General features: G+C 39.8%; 1 protein-coding gene across 2 annotated transcripts in view; it reads right to left on the minus strand.

The window, feature by feature from the left end:
* Positions 1 to 10,878: 10,878 nt before the first annotated feature.
* The window catches only part of LOC126354031 (histone-lysine N-trimethyltransferase SMYD5), an 84,439-nt gene continuing 73,028 nt past the window's right edge, over positions 10,879 to 22,289 (minus strand). For both annotated transcript variants that reach the window (XM_050003377.1, XM_050003368.1), the window contains exons 9-10: positions 16,425 to 16,647; positions 10,879 to 11,318 (exon numbers count right to left, since the gene is read on the minus strand). In XM_050003377.1, the coding sequence (XP_049859334.1) occupies positions 11,141 to 11,318; positions 16,425 to 16,647 (401 nt within the window). In that variant the 3' untranslated portion in view covers positions 10,879 to 11,140. The remainder of the gene's footprint in view (positions 11,319 to 16,424; positions 16,648 to 22,289) is intronic.

Here is a 22,289-nt window from a genome sequence, read left to right on the forward strand (position 1 = left end):
CCTCTACATTTCCCTCTACCAGTGGCTTGGATGGGCCACTGGTAGGAAAACACACCCCATCGAAAAAGCAGCTACGCACTGCGAGTCCTCCAGCGCCTGGTGTTGCTAGAGATTTAACAGACTGTCGTAATGGAGCACATGCTGATAATCAGAATGTGTTTTTGATTATTAAACGGAAGGAGGGTAGCTTTGAGAGGGTTTCTCCCTTTTACATCCACAAGGGTCTTGAGGGAATTGCAGGAACACTGAAATCTGTGAAGTGACTGCGCAATGTGACTCTGTTAGTAGAGACTTCTGAATGCACCCTGTCTAGGAGAGTACGCTATCGAGACCGAGCTCCACTCCACTTTGAATTATATTAAGGGTGTTGTGACATGTAGGGACTTGGTGGATATCCCCATAGACGAGTTCAAATCTGAGTGGGCTGACGAACGTATTGTTGATGTGCAGCATATTATGAAACGAGTCGATGGGGACCTCGTCAAATCTGACGCGTTTATTCTCACGTTCAGTTGCCCGAGACTCCCAGAGCATGTTAAAGCGGGGTTCTTACATTTGCCAGTACGGCCAGCGCTTTGGGCATACTACGTTGGTGTGCAATGAGATAGCCACTTGTGGTAAATGTGGTCAGCCTGCTCATGATGGAGCCGATTGTTCATCGCCTGTGAAGTGTGTGAAGTGCTCTGGGAGTCACCCTGTCTGGAGCCGGATCTGCCCCATCTATCTCGTAGAACGGAAGGTACAGGAGATTAAAACATCTAAGTGCATCCCCTATGGTGAGGCCAAGAAGCTCTGTAAGGCCATGCAACCTCCTGTGTTTTCAACATCTTTTGCTTCCGCTCTGAAAAAACCGGTACAAATAACCACTGTTGCTACACAAACAGAGGTTGCTAGTGTTAGCACTAATACCTGCACTTGCTGGTGCACTTGTGCTGCTGCGGTTGTTTTGCAACCTGCGGCTCTCCCCGCTACGTCGGACAAGGTCGTGGTTGCTGACATTGGGGTACTTCCTGCCTCTCCCCATATGGCGCCTTCTGCCCAGGCGAGTAAAGCTACAACTGTTGACAAGGCTCTGAATTCTAAGCCCCCCAAGACAGAGACGCCAAAGGTGAAGGTTTTGCCACCTGAGGAGACTAGTCATGGTCGGTCCGATGATGAGGCCATTGTACTGTCTGACATCTCACGTGGGTCATCATCAGAGCTTATGGACATTGATGTCGACCGGGGGCGATCTTCTCGCCCCAGGAATAAATCTCCAGCCAGTACGGGCTCTCCTCCAAAGCACAGAGGCAGGTTGAAAGTATAGCCACCCTGATCACTGGCTCCAATATTACAGTGGAACCTGAATGGGTTCAGGACGCATGTGGCCGAATTACAACTCCTTGTATGAGAGTGCCCCTTGTGCTTATGTCTCCAAGAGATACATTTTCGGGCCACTGATGCTCCTTCTTTACAGGGCTATACCGTATATCGAAAAGATGATCTGACGGGGGAAAGGGCAAAGGGTGTTTGTGTCTGTCAGTAGTGGTTTATCTTGTAGTGAAGTCGAAGTAGGTACTCCGTGCGAATTGGTATGGGTGGAGGTTATACTTAACAGCCGAATTAAGTTAATAATTGGCTCCTTCTACCGCCCCCCAGACTCCGATGATACAGTTGCGGAACACTTCAGAGAAAGTTTGAGTCTTGTAACAAATAAATACCCCACTCATACGGTTATAGTTGGTGGGGACTTCAACCTACCCTCGGTATGTTGGCAAAAATACTTGTTCAAAACCGGTGGTACGCAGAAAACGTCTTCCTAGATTGCCCGAAATGCTTTCTCCGAAAATTATTTCGAGCAGTTAGTCCACGAACCCACGCGAATTGTAAATAGTTGCGAAAACACACTTGACCTCTTAGCCACAAACAACCCAGAGATGATAGAGAGCATCATGACTGATACAGGGATTAGTGATCACAAGGTCGTTGTAGCTAGGCTCAATACAGTTTCTTCCAAATCCATCAGAAACAAACGCAGAATAATTTTATTTAAAAAAGCGGATAAAGTGTCACTAGAAGACTTCCTAAAAGACAATTTCCATTCCTTCCGAACTGACTATGCGAATATAGACGAGATGTGGCTCAAATTCAAAGATATAGTAGCAACAGCAATTGAGATATTCATACCTCATAAATTGGTAAGAGATGGAACGGATCCCCCGTGGTACACAAAAAAGGTCCGAACGCTGTTGCAGAGGCAACGGAAAAAGCATGCGAAGTTCAGAAGAACGCGAAATCCCGAAGATGAGCTAAAATTTACAGACGCGCAAAATTCGGCACGTACTTCGATGCGAGATGCCTTTAATAGGTTCCACAACGAAACATTGTCTCGAAATTTGGTAGAAAATCCGAAGAAATTCTGGTCGTATGTAAAGTACACAAGCGGCAAGAAGCAGTCAATACCTTCGCTGCGCAGTGCCGATGGTACTGTTACCGACGACTGTGCCGCTAAAGCGGAGTTATTGAACGCAGTTTTCCGAAATTCCTTCACCAGGGAAGACGAATGGAATATTCCAGAATTTGAAACATGAACATCTGCTAGCATGAGTTTCTTAGAAGTAGATACCTTAGGGGTTGCGAAGCAACTCAAATCGCTTGATACGGGCAAGTCTTCAGGTCCAGATTGTATACCGATTAGGTTCCTTTCAGATTACGCTGATACTATAGCTCCCTACTTAGCACTCATATACAACCACTCGCTCACCGATAGACCTGTACCTACAGATTGGAAAATTGCGCAGGTCGCACCAGTGTTCAAGAAGGGTAGTAGGAGTAATCCATTTAACTACAGACCTATATCATTGACGTCGGTTTGCAGTAGGGTTTTGGAGCATATACTGTATTCAAACATTATGAATCACCTCGAAGGGAACGATCTATTGACACGTAATCAGCATGGCTTCAGAAAACATCGCTCTTGTGCAACGCAGCTAGCTCTTTATTCGCACGAAGTAATGGCCGCTATCGACAGGGGATCTCAAGTTGATTCCATATTTCTAGATTTCCGGAAAGCTTTTGACACCGTTCCTCACAAGCAGACTTCTAATCAAGCTGCGGACCTATGGGGTATCGTCTCAGTTGTGTGACTGGATTCGTGATTTCCTGTCAGGAAGGTCGCAGTTCGTAGTAATAGACGGCAAATCATCGAGTAAAACTGAAGTGATATCAGGTGTTCCCCAGGGAAGCGTCCTGGGAGCTCTGCCGTTCCTGATCTATATAAATGATCTGGGTGACAATCTGAGCAGTTCTCTTAGATTGTTCGCAGATGATGCTGTAATTTACTGTCTAGTAAGGTCATCTGAAGACCAGTATCAGTTGCAAAGCGATTTAGAAAAGATTGCTGTATGGGGTGTCAGGTGGCGGTTGACGCTAAATAACGAAAAGTGTGAGATGATCCACATGAGTTCCAAAAGAAATCCGTTGGAATTCGATTACTCGATAAATAGTACAATTCTCAAGGCTGTCAATTCAACTAAGTACTTGGGTGTTAAAATTACGAACAACTTCAGTTGGAAGGACCACATAGATAATATTGTCGGGAAGGTGAGCCAAAGGTTGCGTTTCATTGGCAGGACACTTAGAAGATGCAACAAGTCCACTAAACAGACAGCTTACACTACACTCGTTCGTCCTCTGTTAGAATATTGCTGCGCGGTGTTGGATCCTTACCAGGTGGGATTGACGGAGGACATCGAAAGGGTGCAAAAAAGGGCAGCTCGTTTTGTATTATCACGTTATAGGAGAGAGAGTGTGGAAGTCATTACAGCAAAGACGTTTTTCGTCGCGGCGAGACCTTTGTACGAAATTTCAGTCACCAACTTTCTGTTCCGAATGTGAAAATATTTTGTTGAGCCCAACCTACATAGGTAGGAATGATCATCAAAATAAAATAAGAGAAATCAGAGCTCGAACAGAAAGGTTTAGGTGTTCGTTTTTCCCGCTCGCTGTTCGGGAGTGGAATAGTAGAGAGATAGTATGATTGTGGTTCGATGAACCCTCTGCCAAGCACTTAAATGTGAATTGCAGAGTAGTCATGTAGATGTAGATGGGTGGTGTTGCGGTTTTTGTCCGTGACATGCACCCCTCATCTGAGCTCCCTCTCGTTACCGACTTGCAAGCAGTTGCAGTTGATATTCTTGTGAGTCGGAGGCTCATAGTCTGTTCAGTTTATTTACCGCCTCAGGATGTGATAGACTCTGAGGCTCTCACGGACCTTATTAGCCAACTCCCCCGTCCATTTCTTCTTCTGGGGGACTTCAATGCTCATAATGTCTTATGGGGCTCTCCGACTACTTGCCCCTGAGGTCGCATTATGGAAAGCCTCATGATGTCTGAAGAACTGTGCATCCCCAACTCTGGTGCTCCCACTCATTTCTGTACTGCTTCCGGGTCATCATCTTTTGCTCTCCAGTACTCGCAGATTCTGCTCTGTGGGAGGCTGCTGCTGACCTCCATTCTAGTGATCACTTCCCCCTTTGGACTCGCCTCCTGGATGAGGCTGTGGCATTACCAGTGCCGCCCCAGTGGCACCTCTGCAGAGCTGACTGGACACTTTTCAGCCAACTGGCTGTTTTGGAACACCGTGCCAGCGTCCACGAATGGGTAGACCATGCTGTCTCCTCACGGCGCTGAGAGACATTGCCCAGACACTGGCCATGCATTTTGCGGACTCTACCGCCACTATTAACTGTGATCCAAATTCCTGCCGCTACCACACTGCCACCAAGAGGGGTCACTTAGACTTCCGGTCTCTAAATTCTAAACCCTACAACTGCCCCTTCACAATGTGGGAACTGGATTCGGTGCTGTCTGTGGCTCATGATACTGCGCCTGGTCATGATCAAATCCGGTACAGTATGCTGCAGCACTTGTTGCTGCCATCCAAGAAAGTTCTCCTGAACTGTTTTAATATGACATGGTTATCCGGCACGTACCCTGACTCGTGGAGGGAGGCGATTTTGATCCCCCTCCTCAAACCAGGGAAGTACCAAACGCATCTCAGTAGTTATCGAAGTATTACTTTGACGAGCTGTGTTAGGAAGACGTTGGAACGCATGGTCAACCGTCGCCTGGTTTGGTTGCTCGAGACCAGGCAGCTCCTTAGCCCTTTTCAGTGTGGCTTTCGGAGATGTCATTCCACTATAGACAACTTGACACTGCTTGAGGCCACCATCCAGCAGGCCTTCCTACGTAACCAGCATTGTCTAGGTGTCTTCTTTGACATTAATAAGGCGTATGACACTACTTGGTGGCACCTTATCCTCAATGAACTCCATGAATGGGGCTTTCGTGGCCGTCTCGCCATCTTCATTCGGTCCTTTCTTTCTCACCGCCTCTTTCGGTATGGGGTTGGTAATGTGCTATATGATTTGTACGTGCAGGAGAATGGTGTTCCTCAGGGCAGCGTTTTAAGTGTCACCCTCTTTGCCGCCAGTATTAACAGTATCACGTCCACTATCCGGAGTACTGCTCAATGCTCCTTGTTTGTGGACGATTTTGCTGTTTTCTGTTCTTCCTCCAGTCTTGCCACTGCTACTCGGCAGTTGCAGCTTACGATAAAGCGCTTAGAGGCATGGACTGCAAAGACGGGTTTTACCTTTTCTGCAGACAAATCTGTGTGTGTTCATTTTAATTGTTCTCGGCGTCCTTTTACCTCCCCTGAATTGCGTCTGAGGGACACCGTTCTTCCTTTTAGAGACACTGTGAGGTTCCTGGGCCTTACTTTTGATTCCAAGTTGTTGTGGTTACCTCACCTTAAAGACCTCAAGGTGCGGGCCCTGAAGGCACTGAATATTTTGAAGTGTCTGAGCCATCGGTCCTGGGGAGTAGATCGGGCGCGTCTGCTACGGTTTTATAGGGCTTTCGTCCGATTGCGTCTTGACTCTGCTTGCACCGTGTATGGGTCAACAAGGCCTTCGTATCTGAAGATCCTTGACGCAGTACACCATGAGGGTATCAGGCTGGCCACTGGTGCCTTCCGTACCAGTCCCATTCCCAGCCTGTGTGCTGAGGCAGGGGAACCGCCTCTCGCCATCCGGCGGAAACTCCTCATGGTGCAACGGGTGTGTCATTTCCTTGCCTGTCCTACCTCCCCTGCGTACCCTAGTGTTGCCCGACCGCCTATGGAACGTCTCTTTTTCCAGTCGTCCCAGGGCAACAAGACCATTTGGGATTCATGCCAACCATTTGCTTGAGTCCCTTGGTGTGAAGCGTGTGGCCCCCCAACGACAAGGTTTTACTCGCCTGCCTCCCTGGTTGCTCCAGAGGCCCAGCATCCTTCTAGACTTATCGGAGAACCGGAGGAGCTGCACTCCAGCATTTGTTTTTACCTCCTTATTTTACGATATTTTAAACCAGCATCCGGACCACGTACCTATATTTACAGATGGCTCTAAACAGGGGGACTCTGTTGGTTGTGCTGTTGTTTTCCCTAATCGAGTCGTCAAGTTACGGCTTCCTGTGGTGTTTACCATCTTTGACGCCGAATTGTTTGCAATCTTGAGGGCATTGGAGCAGATGAGCTGTGTTCCCAGTCTTAAGTTCCTCATCTGTTCTGACTCCCTGAGTGCCCTTCAGACCATGCAACACTTGTACCCAGCGGATATGGTCGTCCAGAACATCCATGATGCCCTACTCCACCTGCAACGGCAGGGGAAGGAGGTGTCTTTCTGCTGGGTGCTGGGGCACGTGGGTATTAGGGGAACCAAACTGGCGGATGTGGCTGCCAAAGATGCATGTTCCCTCCGTCACGTTGTTGAATGTGCCGTCCCCCTCCATGCTGTTACCTCCCTTTTGCGTTTTCGTGTTAGGCGTCAATGGGAAGAGGAGTGGCGGGCAGTTGGTGACAATAAGCTGCGTCTGATAAAGGCCACTACGTGACCATGGCGTACGTCCTACCAGTCATGCAGGCGGGATGAGGTTCTCCTCACTCGCCTCCGCATCGGCCACAGTCCCTTAACGCATGGTTTTTTACTCCGACGGGAGGACCCCCCAATCTGCAGTGCTTGTGGCGTCCAGATTACTGTCCGCCACATTTTACTTGACTGTCTTTTATTCTCTGAGCAGAGGGCGGTGGTTTCTTTGCTACCGGATTTGCCCTCTATTTTGCAAGACGACGCAACGACTGTAGTTAAGGTCATATGGTTTTGTGTCCTGTCCAATTTTTGCTCCTCGGATTTTAATCTGCTGCTGGTTGACTGGCTCACCCAGGTTTTAGGTAAGAGGTCCGCCAGTCATGATTACCTCCTTGTTTCCATTCAGTTTCTGTCCTCTTTTCCTTGTGTTTCCTTTCCTTTTTTAGTGTGTTCCTTCTCCTTTTGTTTTGCCTCTGTATGTGGGGATTTGGAACTGCGTCAGGTCTGCGTCTTTTAGCCATTCTCCTTGATCGCTGTTCGTCTTAGTCCCTTCACTGCATGTGTTCCTGTTTTTATGTGCTTGGGCACTGATGACCATGCTGTTTAGTGCCCATAAACGTCAAACACACACAGAAGAGAAGTTTGTGGCACAACTTGACTAGAAGAAGGGATCGGTTGGTAGGACATGTTTTGAGGCATCAAGGGATCACAAATTTAGCATTGGAGGGCAGCGTGGTGGGTAAAAATCGTAGAGGGAGACCAAGAGATGAATACACTAAGCAGATTCAGAAGGATGTAGGTTGCAGTAGATACTGGGAGATGAAGAAGCTTGCACAGGACAGTGTAGCATGGAGAGCTGCATCAAACCAGTCTCAGGACTGAAGACCACAACAACAACAATCTTGTGAACTAAGTGTTGTGCAATATTACGTTGTAGGTACATTCAGCGGTGTATGCGGCTAATACTGTCTGCAAAAAAAGTTGCAAAATGGAGTTAGTAGCAACATAGTAATAAATTTAATGTCATGCTTGATTCACGAGTTTTTCACCCATCACATTCTTTATGAAATATCTCCAACTATGTGTCACACAACGATGTAATTTTGCACTTACATTCAGTGGTATATGCGCACATGGTCTCTAAAAGTGTTGTAATGCAGATAGTAATAAAGAAGTAAAAATTATGTCATGCCACATGCAGTGCTTTCGCTGCATGAATGCGGAAAAGTAGTAAGCAATAAACATGTTTCCTTTCATCATTTTGTAGGGGCTGTCTGTGAGATTTTTTTTTTTTCCTTTTCTTAAGGTTTGAAATCACGTGCATGTTGCTAAGTGCTCTCATTCCTAGATACTGGATTAATAGAGTCTGGGAACCTACACGTCGTGGACTACACTTCTTTTTCACCCATATACCAACCCTTTGATAGGTAGGTGGTTTTTATACCTACAGTAATTGTTGCCTGACAGTAAGTATTCAGTTTATTCACCGTTGACCACTTACAGCAGAATAGGTCTGAACATTAAATACACAATTAACAATAACTTTACAGTAAAGTTTTTACAATGTAATTCCTTTTCTTTTAGGAATATTCTTATATACTAATGTCAATGATTATTTCAAAATATTCTGTTATCTAATAAAGTGGGTGTTTGAGTAACCAGTCATAAACCTTATATTTGAAAATATTACTGGTCAGTGACCGATCAGATGCTGAAAGTTTATTGAAGAATTGTAAACTCATTATTTTGTGTGAGCTTGCAGTCTTTGTGAGTCTCTGTCTTGGTATGTCGAAGTCCAGTTTACCTCTGGTGTTGTGGGGATGTATGTTCTCTTTGGTCCCGAACTCATTTTAGTTGCTTTTGACATAAAGCAGTGCTGTGTAGATGTATAGATTCACAACAGTTAATATCATGTGCTTGATAAAGAGAGGGTGGCAGTGTTCCTTGGGCCTAACTTTGCTCATTATTCTGATTACTTTTTTTTGAATTTTCAGAATTTCACTGACAAAGCAAGAATGTCTCCATAACAATACGCCATATGAAATGTGTGACTGAAAGAGGCCAAAATATACCACCCTTAGATACTCATCAGTCACTACATCTCTCAGTCTCCAGATGAGATAACACACTCTTGCTATTCTCTTGCAGATATGGCTAATGTGTTCCTCCCAGTTTAATTTTGAATCAATGTGAAATCCTAACAATTTTATTGATTTGCTTTCAACAACTGTAGTTAAACCCAGAATTAGTTCTTGTGTTTTATCAGGATTACAAATGGTTCAAATGGCTCTGAGCACTATGGGACTTAACATCTGTGGTCATCAGTCCCCTAGAACTCAGAACTACTTAAACCTAACCAACCTAAGGACAGCACACAACACCCAGCCATCACGAGGCAGAGAAAATCCCTGACCCCGCCCGGGAATCGAACTCGGGCGTGGGAAACGAGAACGCTACCGCACGATCACGAGATGCGGGCTCAGGATTACACAGGAGTTCATTAGAAGAAAACCAATCCATTACTAGTTCTAGTTTTTCCTGTGTTGCCTGATGCAGTTCTGTTGTGTCATGGTGTGTATTGAGCAATGTTGTATCATCTATGTAACACACAATTGAATTTGCTCCTACATGGTAAGGTAAGTCATTAATTGCAATGATGAACAGAAAAGGACCTAGGACCGAGCCCTGAGGCGCTCCAGTCCAAACTTCCTTGAGTGAGGAGCATCTATTTTTAATTGATACAGACTGTCTCCTCTTACTTAAGTATGATTTGATTACATCCAAAGATGGTTTGTGTATGCCATAAAATTCCAGTTTTGCAAGTAGGGTGTTAGATGGCATGCAGTCAAAAGCTTTTCTAAGATCACAAAGTATGACTCATACTAGATCCTTATTTTTGAATGCAGTTGACACCTGGCTAACAACTTCAGTGACAACAGTAGTGGTATTTTTACCATGTTGATATGCTAACTGTCTGTTGGAGAGGAGATCATGCTTATCAAAATAGTTATTTAGTTGACTGTACATTACATATTCAAAAACTTTAGAGAAAATTGGGACAATAGAAACTGGTCAACAGTTTTGGGGCAGATGCTTATCTCCATTTTTAAAGACTGGTATCACTTTAGCAATTTTGAGTGCATCTGGGAAAACTCCAGATTCTAAACACATATCAAAAATGAAAGAAAGAGGTTGACAGATAAGTTGTATTATTTTTTTCATTACATAGTTAGAAAACCAATAACAGTCCATGCTTTTGGAGTTGGTGAACCTTGCCACAGCTTTTACAATATCCTCTGGGGTGACGACATTCCAGTGGAAAGTATACATCCTATGGGGCAGAGCACCAAGATGATCTAGTGCACAAGTGCCATTTTGCTTGATTTTGTTTTTCAGCTCGCTCACTAAGGTTAGGAAGTAATTATTTACTTCTTCTGGGACCAGCATTGCATCTTGTGTATGGTTTGTGAATTATGTTGGTTGATGATATCCCATGCTGCTTTACATTTGTTGGGAGCACTTTCATTGTACCAAGTTTGGTTGAAATAGGTCCAGTCATTTAGGTGTTGGTGTGAAACACACACCAATTTCTATAAGATGTATGGTTGTTAGACAAAAGAAGCTGTAATATCACTGTAAAAGACCATTTTTGCTACAATAACATTTCTGGTGTTTTGATGCATTTGGAAAAGTACTTTCATGAGACACCCAAATAACAGTAACTCGGAAGCAACGTTTACTCTTGCAGAAGTCTTTTGAAACTGTGTTACATGGTGATGCACACATTTTAAGGATGTTTTTGTCACATAAAGATCGTTCTACATTCTTCAAGTGGTCCCATTTTGGTCAGTCATGGCTCATTTAACTCTGTGGACATGTCGATTTATAGATCAGTTAAAGGCACTTGTCAACACACGAAACACTGGAACTGACATTCTCAAACATAGTATAGAATGATTAAAAAATAAATCAATTACACTGTGCATTTAATATAGACATATATAATTTATTTATTTTAATCTGATATAGTTTACATTCAGGTAAATTCATGTGTTGCTACAATAAAATGTATACAAATATTTCAGGTTTAACTTTAACACGTATAAAATAATAGTTTCAATACAATAACTGCTACATTGTATTTCATAGATTCTTTGTATCTGAGTGACACTTTAATGAATATATATGTTCTTCAATGAAATATATATATGCATTCTTTATGATATGAACTTGTACAAAATAGTAAATTAATCAGACTCATTTTCACAATTTATACGTTCCTCTGCGGCCTCCTCCTGCTCCTCCTCCTCCTCTTCTTCCTCTTCCTCTTCTTCTTCTTCCTCCTCTTCATCATCACTTGTAAGATCAGGATCATTAGCTTGTGCCTCACATTTACTGCAATAGCAGATAAATAGATAATGTTCCCTGTATAAAAAGAGAAGTTATTGTTTATCTCAGATTCTGAACTAGCATGTAGATTGCTTAGTGATGGTATATCCTGCAACATTAATATCTTGGGCTGTCAATTCAGGTATAAATAAAAACTTTTAGAGATTTTTTTTGCTCAATCCCCTTAGCAGTGATCAATAACACATAAAATAGATATAGGTAATTGGTTCTAAAATTTGCCCCAGTACACGACTAAAATGTTTTGTATGATACTTACTAAAAAAGACATTTAGGGACCCACTATTTACCGTCTTTGAATCATAAGTTTTTAGTATAATAATACTGTATTTTGGATATGGCATAAAAGTTGAGGGACCGGAAAAGTAAGATTGAAGAAGTTGCCAATAACCATGATACACTTAAAGTACATATCCTAGCAATTATGTACTAGGGCATCACCATTTATGTGAAATTAATCTAGGATTTTAATGGGAGTGTTGCCAACAGTACGATTTCATCACTCCTAGAAATTCATTACATTCTTTTCAATGTAGCTAACATGTACAATTATGCTGCAGACTCACAAATATATCAAAAACGTACTGTAGATAATAAAGCTACTAAAGAGGTACAATTGTCACAAGAGGCTCTTATAATTCAACCTACAAACTGTAACATTTTCATACTGTCAAGTATCATACAATATAATCTCCTGGAATATATTTCCTGTTTCATTTCACTTTAATAATCAAACTTCATTATTCTTATGACTTGTTACTCAATGCTTCCTCTACATGACGAGTGGTTATTTTCCTTCATAATGTTGTTTTCATTGCACATATAAATGGAAGTCATAGATAAAACCCACAAAGACAGTATGCATTCTTCAGAGTTAGCTGAATACCGTATCTATGTCCCTATGTTCTGAATGGAAGCTTGTAAGTATTCTTTGGAGAGAAAAGACCACTTTCTAACAAATAAAATGTTTTGTATTATGCATCTTATCACACACAATTTTGCTACTCAGTTACACTGATATGTCCACCGGTGCAAAATGGCTATTTTTTTATTTTTCCACAGTGTTACTTCAAATACTGAAGTCCAATTAAAATTGTATCCGTGAACATCACCGTAATATGCAGTAGGGCCTACTTACAAAATTATAGCACCTGTTGGTTTAGAAACGCATATTTTTCACACAGGATACTTATATTCACCAAATACAGTATTGGCAAAAAGTAAATGCAGCACAATCATATGACAGTTGTTGCTACATAGGCCTGTTAACCATTCAGGTGTGCAAGTGTAACTTATCTAAGTTTTGTATGAGTTTATCAAAACCTGATAGCGTTGCATTTTGCCAGTTGATTTTCAGAAGTAGGACTTTCATTTTTTTTCGTTCTTGTCTGTGTATATGAAGTATGGTTGAAAACACCAAAACCAGTTGAATTAATATAATTTATACAGTTGATTGGCAAATAAAAATGTTTTTCTATAAATACTTCATTGCTCTAACCATAGCCTACACAAATTTTAAATATTTTAGTTTTCTTGAGAGTTTCCTCCTTTCATTATCTTTTATAATATTTTGAGTGTTCTAGTGCTGTAATTCTTTAGCTAAAGTTGCTGGTTCTCAGTTTCAGTGTCACACTCTTCCCCTCTGATATGCAACTCTTCCTTCTTATATTTAGATATTAATCACCATTTACAGAACAACAAATTTTGCAACACAATGGATAATTCTGTATCACTCATTAACTGCTATTAGTAGCAACATGCAGGAATTAATCTCTAGATATAAAAGGCAATGTCCTGACTGACTGATCGGCACCCAGCCCAAATTGCTAAGGAGAGAAACTTAAAATTTGGAGAAGGTGTGGATCTTTTACTGTGTCATTTAAGAAGCGATTTTTCAAAAATCCAACTCTAAGGGGTTAAATAGGAGATAAAAGGTTATTTTTGGAAAAATTTCACTATGAGGCAGTTTTGAAGCTAGAACTATGAAAATTGGTGGTATTTATCTTCTTCGTCAGAAAAAAAATTGGGTGAAAGTTTTTTTTTTTAAATATATATATAATTATTAAAGAACTATTAACATATTTTTAAAGGTATGTGAACATAGGTATTTGAATGCTCGGTTAAAAATATAAAAAAATAGGTGTTTCATTGTTTTTGGAATTGAACCCCTAAGGGGTGAAAAAGGGAATGAGATTTTTTATGAAAATATTTATTATGAAAGCATTTTTAAAGCTAAATTTATGAAAATTTGAATTTGGCTTCTCAGTTAGAAATAAAAAAATATGTTTCCCTGTTTTTGGAAATTCAACTCCTATGGGGGTGAAATGGGGAGGAAAGTTTTTATGGAAATATTTCATTGTCCAAACATTTTTAAGCAGAATCTATGAAAATTTGTATATTTGCTCCCTGTTAGAAATAAAACATACACGTAACAGTTGTTAGAATTTCAACCCCTAAGGGGGGTGAAATATTTATGAAAATATTTCATTGCGGAGGTATTTTAAAACTCAATCTTTGAAAGCAGTGTTTGGTTTCTCTGTTAGAGATGATGACATACGTGTTTCACTGTCTGTTGAAATTCAACCTAGGGTCACCAAGCCCAAACTGCTAAGTATAGAAACTTGGAAGTTTGGAGAGTGTGTGGATCTTATACTGTAGGCATTGTTTAAGAAGGGACTGTCTGAAAATTCCACTCTTAAGGGGGGTGAAATTGGGGTGAAAGGCTTTTTTAAAGTACATTCCTACTAAGAAAATTTTGAAGCTAGAACTATGAAAACTTCGATTTGGTTGCCCATTTGGCAAAAGTGTTTCAGCATTTTTGGAAATTCAACCACTAGGGAGGTAAAATAGTGGGTGAAAGCTTCTTTGAAAATAAATAATTACTAAACAACTACTGAAGGTTTTTAAGGTTGCATCTATGGCAATTGACATTTGACTTCTTGATTAGAAATAATAAAAAAAAGGATTGTTTATTTCATTGTTTCTGGAATCAACCCATAAGGGAGTGCCATAGGAAAGGAAACCTATTAAGAAAATATTTTGTTACATTAAAAAGAATTTGAAGCTAAATGTATGAAAATTGGTATTTCACTTCTCAGTTAGATACAAAGAAATATTTGTTAGGGAATGAAAGTTGCTATGGAAATATCTCCACAAGAATGCAAAAAGCATTACTAACAAAAACTTTGGACTCCAGCAGCCATAATCGCTTTTTGGTCAGAAATACATTCAGAAAAGGCCATGCTTATATGGTCTTTATTACAATGAAAAGCTTAGAAGGTGTTGCAATTAGTGGAACAACATAAAAATTCGATTAAATAAAAACAAGAAAATCTCTGCAGGCCATACAGTCAATGTGAGTGAAGCAGTGGGTGCTAACTAGTTCTGATATAACAATTATGCCGCAATGGTGTTTTAAGTAAATAACTTAGTTTGTTGCTACTATATTAATAATTACAGTTCTAATTATGTTATTCTTTGCCAATCTCATTGTGTTCCTCAGCCAGAAGTCTACCTTCCAATTGCTGTAGTTCATGAATTCTTTCCACCTTCCTTACTTCATACTATAAACTAATTTAACTTCAGATGGTGCTTCTAAATTAATATAAATCAAAAGATTGTACCAGAGGCTATTTTCTGATCACTAAAAGAACACACTATTTCCCTTCAGTTGCTAGTTTAATTACCTATGCTAGAAGTCTTATGTTAATTCTGTTGCATGTGCTGAGAATGAAGCTGACTTACTTATCTTTTTTCAGACCCTAACTAGGTGCTATAATCTCATGATTCACCCCCAAAAAAAAAATCTTCCTTTGTTGTAGTATTTCTTAAACTCTTTCTTCAGCTGAGTAGGTAAGTCGTAAATGTAACACACAAAATTGAATGACTTACTGATCCTTTACTACACTTCAATTTTTGTTATAGTGTGATTTTCTTATGGGCATTAATACTTGCCGGTAGACAAGAATGAAATACAGCTGTTCACATAACATTGGTGAGACAAAAATAATGGCAAGTAAAATTTTTCAAGCACAATAGTGACAATTCTCATCCTACTGCAAACTTCATTGATTCAAACAAAACAGTAATTCTGCACTGCCTAATATGCACAACTTTCCTGCTGTTGGGCATTTATTTTGTTTATGGGGAGTATGGTAGCCTGATGTGAAACAATTTTTCCATCTATCAGAATTCTGCCACAGTTTATAAAGTAGTGGGTGTTAATAAAATCATCCAAACTTTTTGCCATTGCTTTTTTTCTGGATTGTATGTGCAAGGTTTCAGAAATTAACACTAGCACTGAACCATTATTTGATGTGAGCCCACAGAATAACTTAAGAAAAGATTATATTTTAGTTGTTTCAACATATCAAGAGTGAGTTCATTTTTGATGAGGGTAGAGGAAGGAATCAGTTGGGCCTTGTCAAAGACATTCTACGTCTGCTTGCATACTCTGAAAGCAGCTGTATTGTGGGCGGTGGAGGAAATCTTGTACCACTAATTAGTCATTTTCTTTCCTGTTCCACTTCCCAATAGACTGAGGGTGAAGAAAAGACTGTCTCTGTACAAGTTCCAAATTTTCTTATCTTTGTGGTCCTTATGTGAAGTGTACATTGATGGTAGGAGAATCATTCTTCTGCAGTCTGCTTCAAATGCCATTTCTCTAAATTTTCTCAATAGCATTCCATGAAAAGACCGTTGTTTTCACCTCCAGGAGTTCCCACTAGAGTTCAGAAAGCACCTCTGTAACACTCGCATGTTGATCGAGTCTACTGGTGACAATAACAGCAATCACCAAGTCATTCATCGATATTATAATAAAATGTGTGTTAATCAGTCATGGCATATCATTCAGCTACATATCCTCATTGGCACCACTGAACCATTGGGGTACAGAAAATTATACAAGTAAAACCAGATGTGAAATACTATGTCTTCATAGAAAAATACTACACCAATCATCGTTTATTGATTGTGCTTGGTCCTAAATGAGACAAAGTTAAGTTTTATCACACAAAGTCATACCATAAAAACAAACTATTAAGAGTATAGCAGTTGACTCTGGGATGAAGCTCTTTTCGTTATCACAATCTCTGTTACCACATAGAAAACATGTTAATTTACCTGAGAATACGATGTCTGGTGTGCCTGCTCCTGTCCAGCACACATTCTTCCAAATAACTAACACATATTTCTTCACCTGGAGCAATATCTTCCAGGGCACACATTGCCAATTCAAAATTGCTGTATGGGAATGTTGGTTGTGCATTAGGTGTGCAGCTATGATTACAAGCACTCTGGAGAGTATAAAGTGCAGATCCTTCATTGTTTAGAAAACCACCACATTCTGCAATTATACAGAATATTACAGCCACACTACACTAAAAGCAAGTAGATTTATAATGATGTCATAATGTGGTAGCAACATTATCCTGCTTGCATAAGCTTACACTAGACAATGTGTTGTTATTCGCTGGTTTCCTCTGTTAAAGAACAGAAATGACAAAAGGAAAAATTGTTTATTACTATTTAATTTGCTCTTCTGTGTTAGTAAATAGCTTGTAGGAACCTGAGGAAAACATTAAGACAAAACATTACACTTAATCACTCAGCAGGAAATGACATTCATGTGATAAAGGATTCAATTAACCTTTACATCCAGGGCTTCAGTCTCTTTTACTAAGTATTTAGTCCTAGTTTCATATGTTCAAAATGACAAGTTTTATCTGTTTCTAATACACAGCGCTGCTCTGCTGTTCCTTATATAAGATTTCATCATCATCCACAAGCATATGACCTTTATTGTTATTAAAGAAACTCAGAACTCATGACATTAATGAACAATATGTTTGCAAGGGTAATTTACCCTGAGGAACTGATTATTGTTCTCTAGTGGAAACAGGAAATCACTGTACTACGGGGTACAACATAATAGAGAATTGAAACCACACGTTATACTAGTTTATCCATTCATATGATCATCACATTTTGTAGATACCATCTCGAAGGAGGTGTGGAATGAGTCAAGGTAGCCATGAAGACAGTAAAGTATCTTTTAAAAGTTTCATTAATGATGCCATGTAGACCACCCTATTTCAGCCATCATCAGGCAGCAAAATAACTGATGATGGTCAAAGTAGAGAGAATATAAAACACAAACTGGAATTAGCAAGAAAAGTATTTCTCAAAAAGAGAAAATTGTTAATATCAAATATAAATTAAATATCAGGAAGGTTTTTCTTAACATGTTGGTCTGATGTGTAGCCTTGTACGGAACTGAAACACAGATGATACTCCAGGCAAGAAGAGAACAGAAGGTTTTGAGATGAGACATAAAATCTTTTATAGACATACTGTGAAGGAGAATCGTCAGGGAAGCAGAAAGAATCAGTAATATATTAAGAGTAGCTGCTAGAAGTGTTAAGAATTCCAGAATCTTTGAAGAGATGTCTGCAAGATGAGCTATGATCTTTACATAGTATCCTACTGCTGAATATTATGTAATGGGTACTCTTTCTTCACTAAACTTCCACAGAAAATAGTCCTTAATATGAAATGTAGGATCTTTATCAAATATAATAGAAAAACCAAGTGAGATAAGCAATAGCAAATCATTATTATTGGGAAAATAATTGCTTTTTCCATAATAGTATCTTTCAGGCCAACTGACCAGGATACCTGTAAAAATAATGTTAAGCATATGTATAAATATGCTCCTCAGAAGTGATATAAGCAGACCATTATTAATGACAACAGTTAATGCATTTTGCAAGAACAGTTGGTAAGTGATGATTCAGTTAGGTAAAAACCCACACTGACCTTTTGTTAACAGCCTGAAAACTAAAAATCGTATGATAAACAATACCAACTTTTTCAAACAATGCAAAATCCAGGATGGAATGTAACACTTTATGAAAGGAAAGTTGCTGCTCACCATATAGTGGAGATGCTGAGTCGCAGGTAGGCACAACAAAAAGACTGTCACCAAATAGAACTTTAGGCCTGTAATGCCTTTGTCGAAAACACACACACACATGCACCCGAGCGCGCGCGCACCCACCCAACTCGCACATACATAACTGCAGTCTCAGGCGACTAGTGTGGCTACAGTTGCTTGAGACTGCAGTCATTTGTGTGTGTGAGTTGCATTTGTGTAAGTACGGAAGGAAAACGTGTAATAGATAAGAATTGTTATGAACTAAAACATGTTCTGATTAAAATTTTATTTAGCATGTTAAAGAACATTGCATTAAGGTGTGTCTTAAGAGTTATCATTTGTTGTATTTTTTGTAGCATTAATTCATTGGGTACAATGATGCATTAATTCAATGTGTACAATATTGTTCCCAATATGTATGTAATCGTACTGCTTGGGGGAAACAAATCCCAGAAATATTGTTGTACATATACAGTGTAGTTATTTTTCTTAGAGGTCTTGAAAAATAGAGCACTCTCATTTGTTGGTACACATAACAAGAGAAGAAAGAACTCAACAGTTGTATAAACCTCATTAGTTCAGACTTCATTAAACCACACTGGCTACTTTTTGGTCCCTTGAAATTTGGTTAATCGACATTCCACTGTATGCAAGATTATGTTCCATGGAATGAAAGTGACTGTGCTGAAGATTGCAAATGGGAAATATGTCCAATTGATAGAAAAATGTATTGCAACAATAACTATTAGTAATAATCCACAGCCTTTCAAATTTGTCATTTTACTAAAATGTAGCCGAAATGTTACTCTCAATTGAAACTTCGTTTAAGGTATCATAAGAGGTCATAGACAGGAGAAAATCGGAGAGCTCCATATTGACGAAGCTATTCCAGTAAAGATACTCTGGGCATTTGTCTGTCATTGAAGACACTGTTATCATACTGTCACCAATCAGATGAGTTCTAGTCGTCAATCTAGACAGTCACACCTAAACCTCTAGATGCCGGGCACTCAGATCAGTACGGAACGTTTTATGTCGATAGTGTGTCAATCAAAACAGAGATTTAGTTCATGCTATATCCTGCCGTCTAGTAGAACATGCATAAACAGTAATTAAAAGTAACACCAGAACTATGGAGGGCAGGAAAATCTTATCTGTGAGTGTTTGTATTGTAGATGCCAGTGTGAGTGAGTTGGTAGAGCATGTATGTTGTTGTACATAAGGTCCAGTGTTTTAATCTTACTAATTTTTTTTTTTTTTTTTTTTTTTTTTTTTTTTTTTTTTTTTTTACTGTTGACATGTGAAACAGTTACCAACATTTTCCTGTCATGTAAAATGACTTTTCAAGAGTTAAAAGACCTGTTTGGAGTGTACATCACTGTTCTTTTGGCAGTCTGCTTTCGCTTTGTTAGTTGAAAGTAGAAAACCTATAGACAACATTTGTATAGATAGGTGAGGTGTTCTGTTGGACATGTGAGACAGAACAGACACTACTCATGATGAAGCAGTTAGTGCATTTGTAGTTTCACAGAATAAACATAAAATATTCAGAACAGTAGAATAAAGAAACAATTGCAGCACACTTCCTCACACGTGATGCAACTGTTTCTTTATTTTTCCGCTCTGACTGTATATCCTGTAAAACTACAAATGTAATCTACAGGTTTACTACTTTCAAAGAAAGCAAAAGCAGACAGCCAAGAGGAGATTCCTGTAAATTCCAAACAGCACTTTTCTATGTTATAAACATGATGTCCCATGTAACACTTTCATGCACAATGCGGCGAGAAAAAGTTGTCATTATTTGGGTTTGAACCCAGGACTTTTGGTATAGTGATCTAATGCTCTACCAACTTCCCCACAGACATTATATACAATACATCCTCACAGATACGCTTTCCACGTGCTCCATAGTTATGGTGTTACTTTTAATTAACATTTACACACATTCTGTAAAATGACAGTACATAGTATGAACTAAATCAGATCTTTGGTTCATACTGTATTGACATGCACCGTTTGGTACTGACCTGAGTGTCTAAAATCTGGAGATTTGGGTACAGTTAAACTATGAAGCTTTTGCTGATTGCCAGTAGGATCTCACCCAACCAAGGAACAATTTTGTCAAGTATTAGCCATTCTGCACTAATTTTTGGATACTTTCAAATCCAGATTGGAGAAGAGGTAGTCTGACTGAACAGCACATAATTTTGGAAGAAGTGGAGAAAATGCTACAGGTCATCACTGAATCTTCAGAGTGTGCTCTGTCCTCTCCTGTAGTCCTTGTGAAGGAGGAGGACAACACGTGGCATTTCTGTATCAACTATTGATGACTAAATAAAATCACAAAAAATGTGTCTAGATGTCTAATCATTATCACATATTGAGGACATCCCAGACCTCTTAAAAGGAATGAAGTATATAACAGCTGTGGACCTGCACACACGCTGCTGGCAAATACAGGGTGACCAGGAAGAGACTACTTCGTAACACCTAACGGGCTCTACGATTTCCATGTTAGGCTGTTTGGAGTATGTAATGCTCCGTACATCTTAGACAGTATGATGGAAAACTTGCTTTGACACCTTAAATAGATAATATATATTTGCTATTTGGATGGCAGTGCCATTTTTTTTGAAGGTAACTAAAGAACATCTAAGCCATTTGACAACCATGTGAACTGTGATCAGACTACAGGCTTGCACCTGAACCCAAGAAGTACCTCTTTGTCACCAAAGAAATAAAAATTGTGGGGCATCTAGTAAATGATGATGGCGTCAGTTCCGATTCAGAGAAAGTAAGAGCAACCACTGATTTTCTGATTACTTGGCACATTTGCGATGTGAGAAGTTCTCTCATATGTGCTCGTACTACTGGTGATTCAAAAAGGACTCTGCACCAAGGTACTGCCCCTGCGAGAACTGTTGCAGGAAGTCATGACATTTTCCTGGAGCAAGGTGCAACAAACATCTTTCTTCGTCCTTAAGGAGATAGTAACATCTTCTCCAGTCCTAGCACTGTATGACAAGAATCCCAAGACAGAACTCCACACTGATGCTGGCAGTTATGTGACGGGTGCAATTCTACTGCAAATTCAGGAAGGTGCTGAAAAGATGATTGCTTATGCTTCCAGAGTACTCATGAAGTCCCAGATGACTTACTCCACAAAATAAGAAAGAGTTCTTTGCAGTTGTTTGGGCCATCAACAAGTTCCGACCGTGCATTCATCACACTTTATGCTGGTTTGATTATCCCTAACGACGTATTGGATCGACTGGTGAGATGGGCATTGAGGATTCGGGAGTATGTCACAGTGTTATACAAAATTTGATGCAAACTCAAGAACACTGATTGCCTAACAAGGGATCTTTTGGCAGAACACAGCAGCATGGATGACATTTTAGTCATTACTGCAATAAAAAAATTCCAGCTGAACAGCAGAAAGATGGGTTGTTGTGCACTGGACTGTTTAAAGTATTTGTATTATGAGTGTCTTTTCATAACTGACACTTTTGTTTTATTGATGGCAACAAGTAAGGAAATTAATGCAAAAATGAGAAATATGTGACTTTCAAAGATGACATGAAACATTAACATCCAGCAAGGGTCAGTCTCATCTCTGATACCCATGAGATTGGGCTCTTCATCAAGGCCTAGTGGTAGCTCAAAGGTAGGACCGATTTAAAAAATAATCCAAGAAATTACAGCTGAAAAATTGTTAGTTGAAATAACCAGTATCAGTCAGCCAAAGCAAGAGAATATCTCAGCAGTTTGTACCCAACAATGAGCAGTAAAACTAGCAATATAAGTGAACCTCCACATAAATATGCTGTCCCAGAGCTGTACACAACTCTTTTTTTTGGCATATTAAATCCGTAAAAGTCTCAGTTCTGTTTGTATGTTGGTACTTATAATACATGTACTTTCAGTGTTAACTGTTGTAAATCACTGATGACCCTTTCGGACATGGACTTGATTGTGTTTACTATGTCAAAATATGAACGTTTACTACGTATCAGCTTACCAACCACTAAAGGAACAAATAATTAGAA

The sequence above is a fragment of the Schistocerca gregaria genome, chromosome 1 (assembly GCF_023897955.1).
Source record: "Schistocerca gregaria isolate iqSchGreg1 chromosome 1, iqSchGreg1.2, whole genome shotgun sequence".
NCBI lineage: Eukaryota > Metazoa > Arthropoda > Insecta > Orthoptera > Acrididae > Schistocerca > Schistocerca gregaria.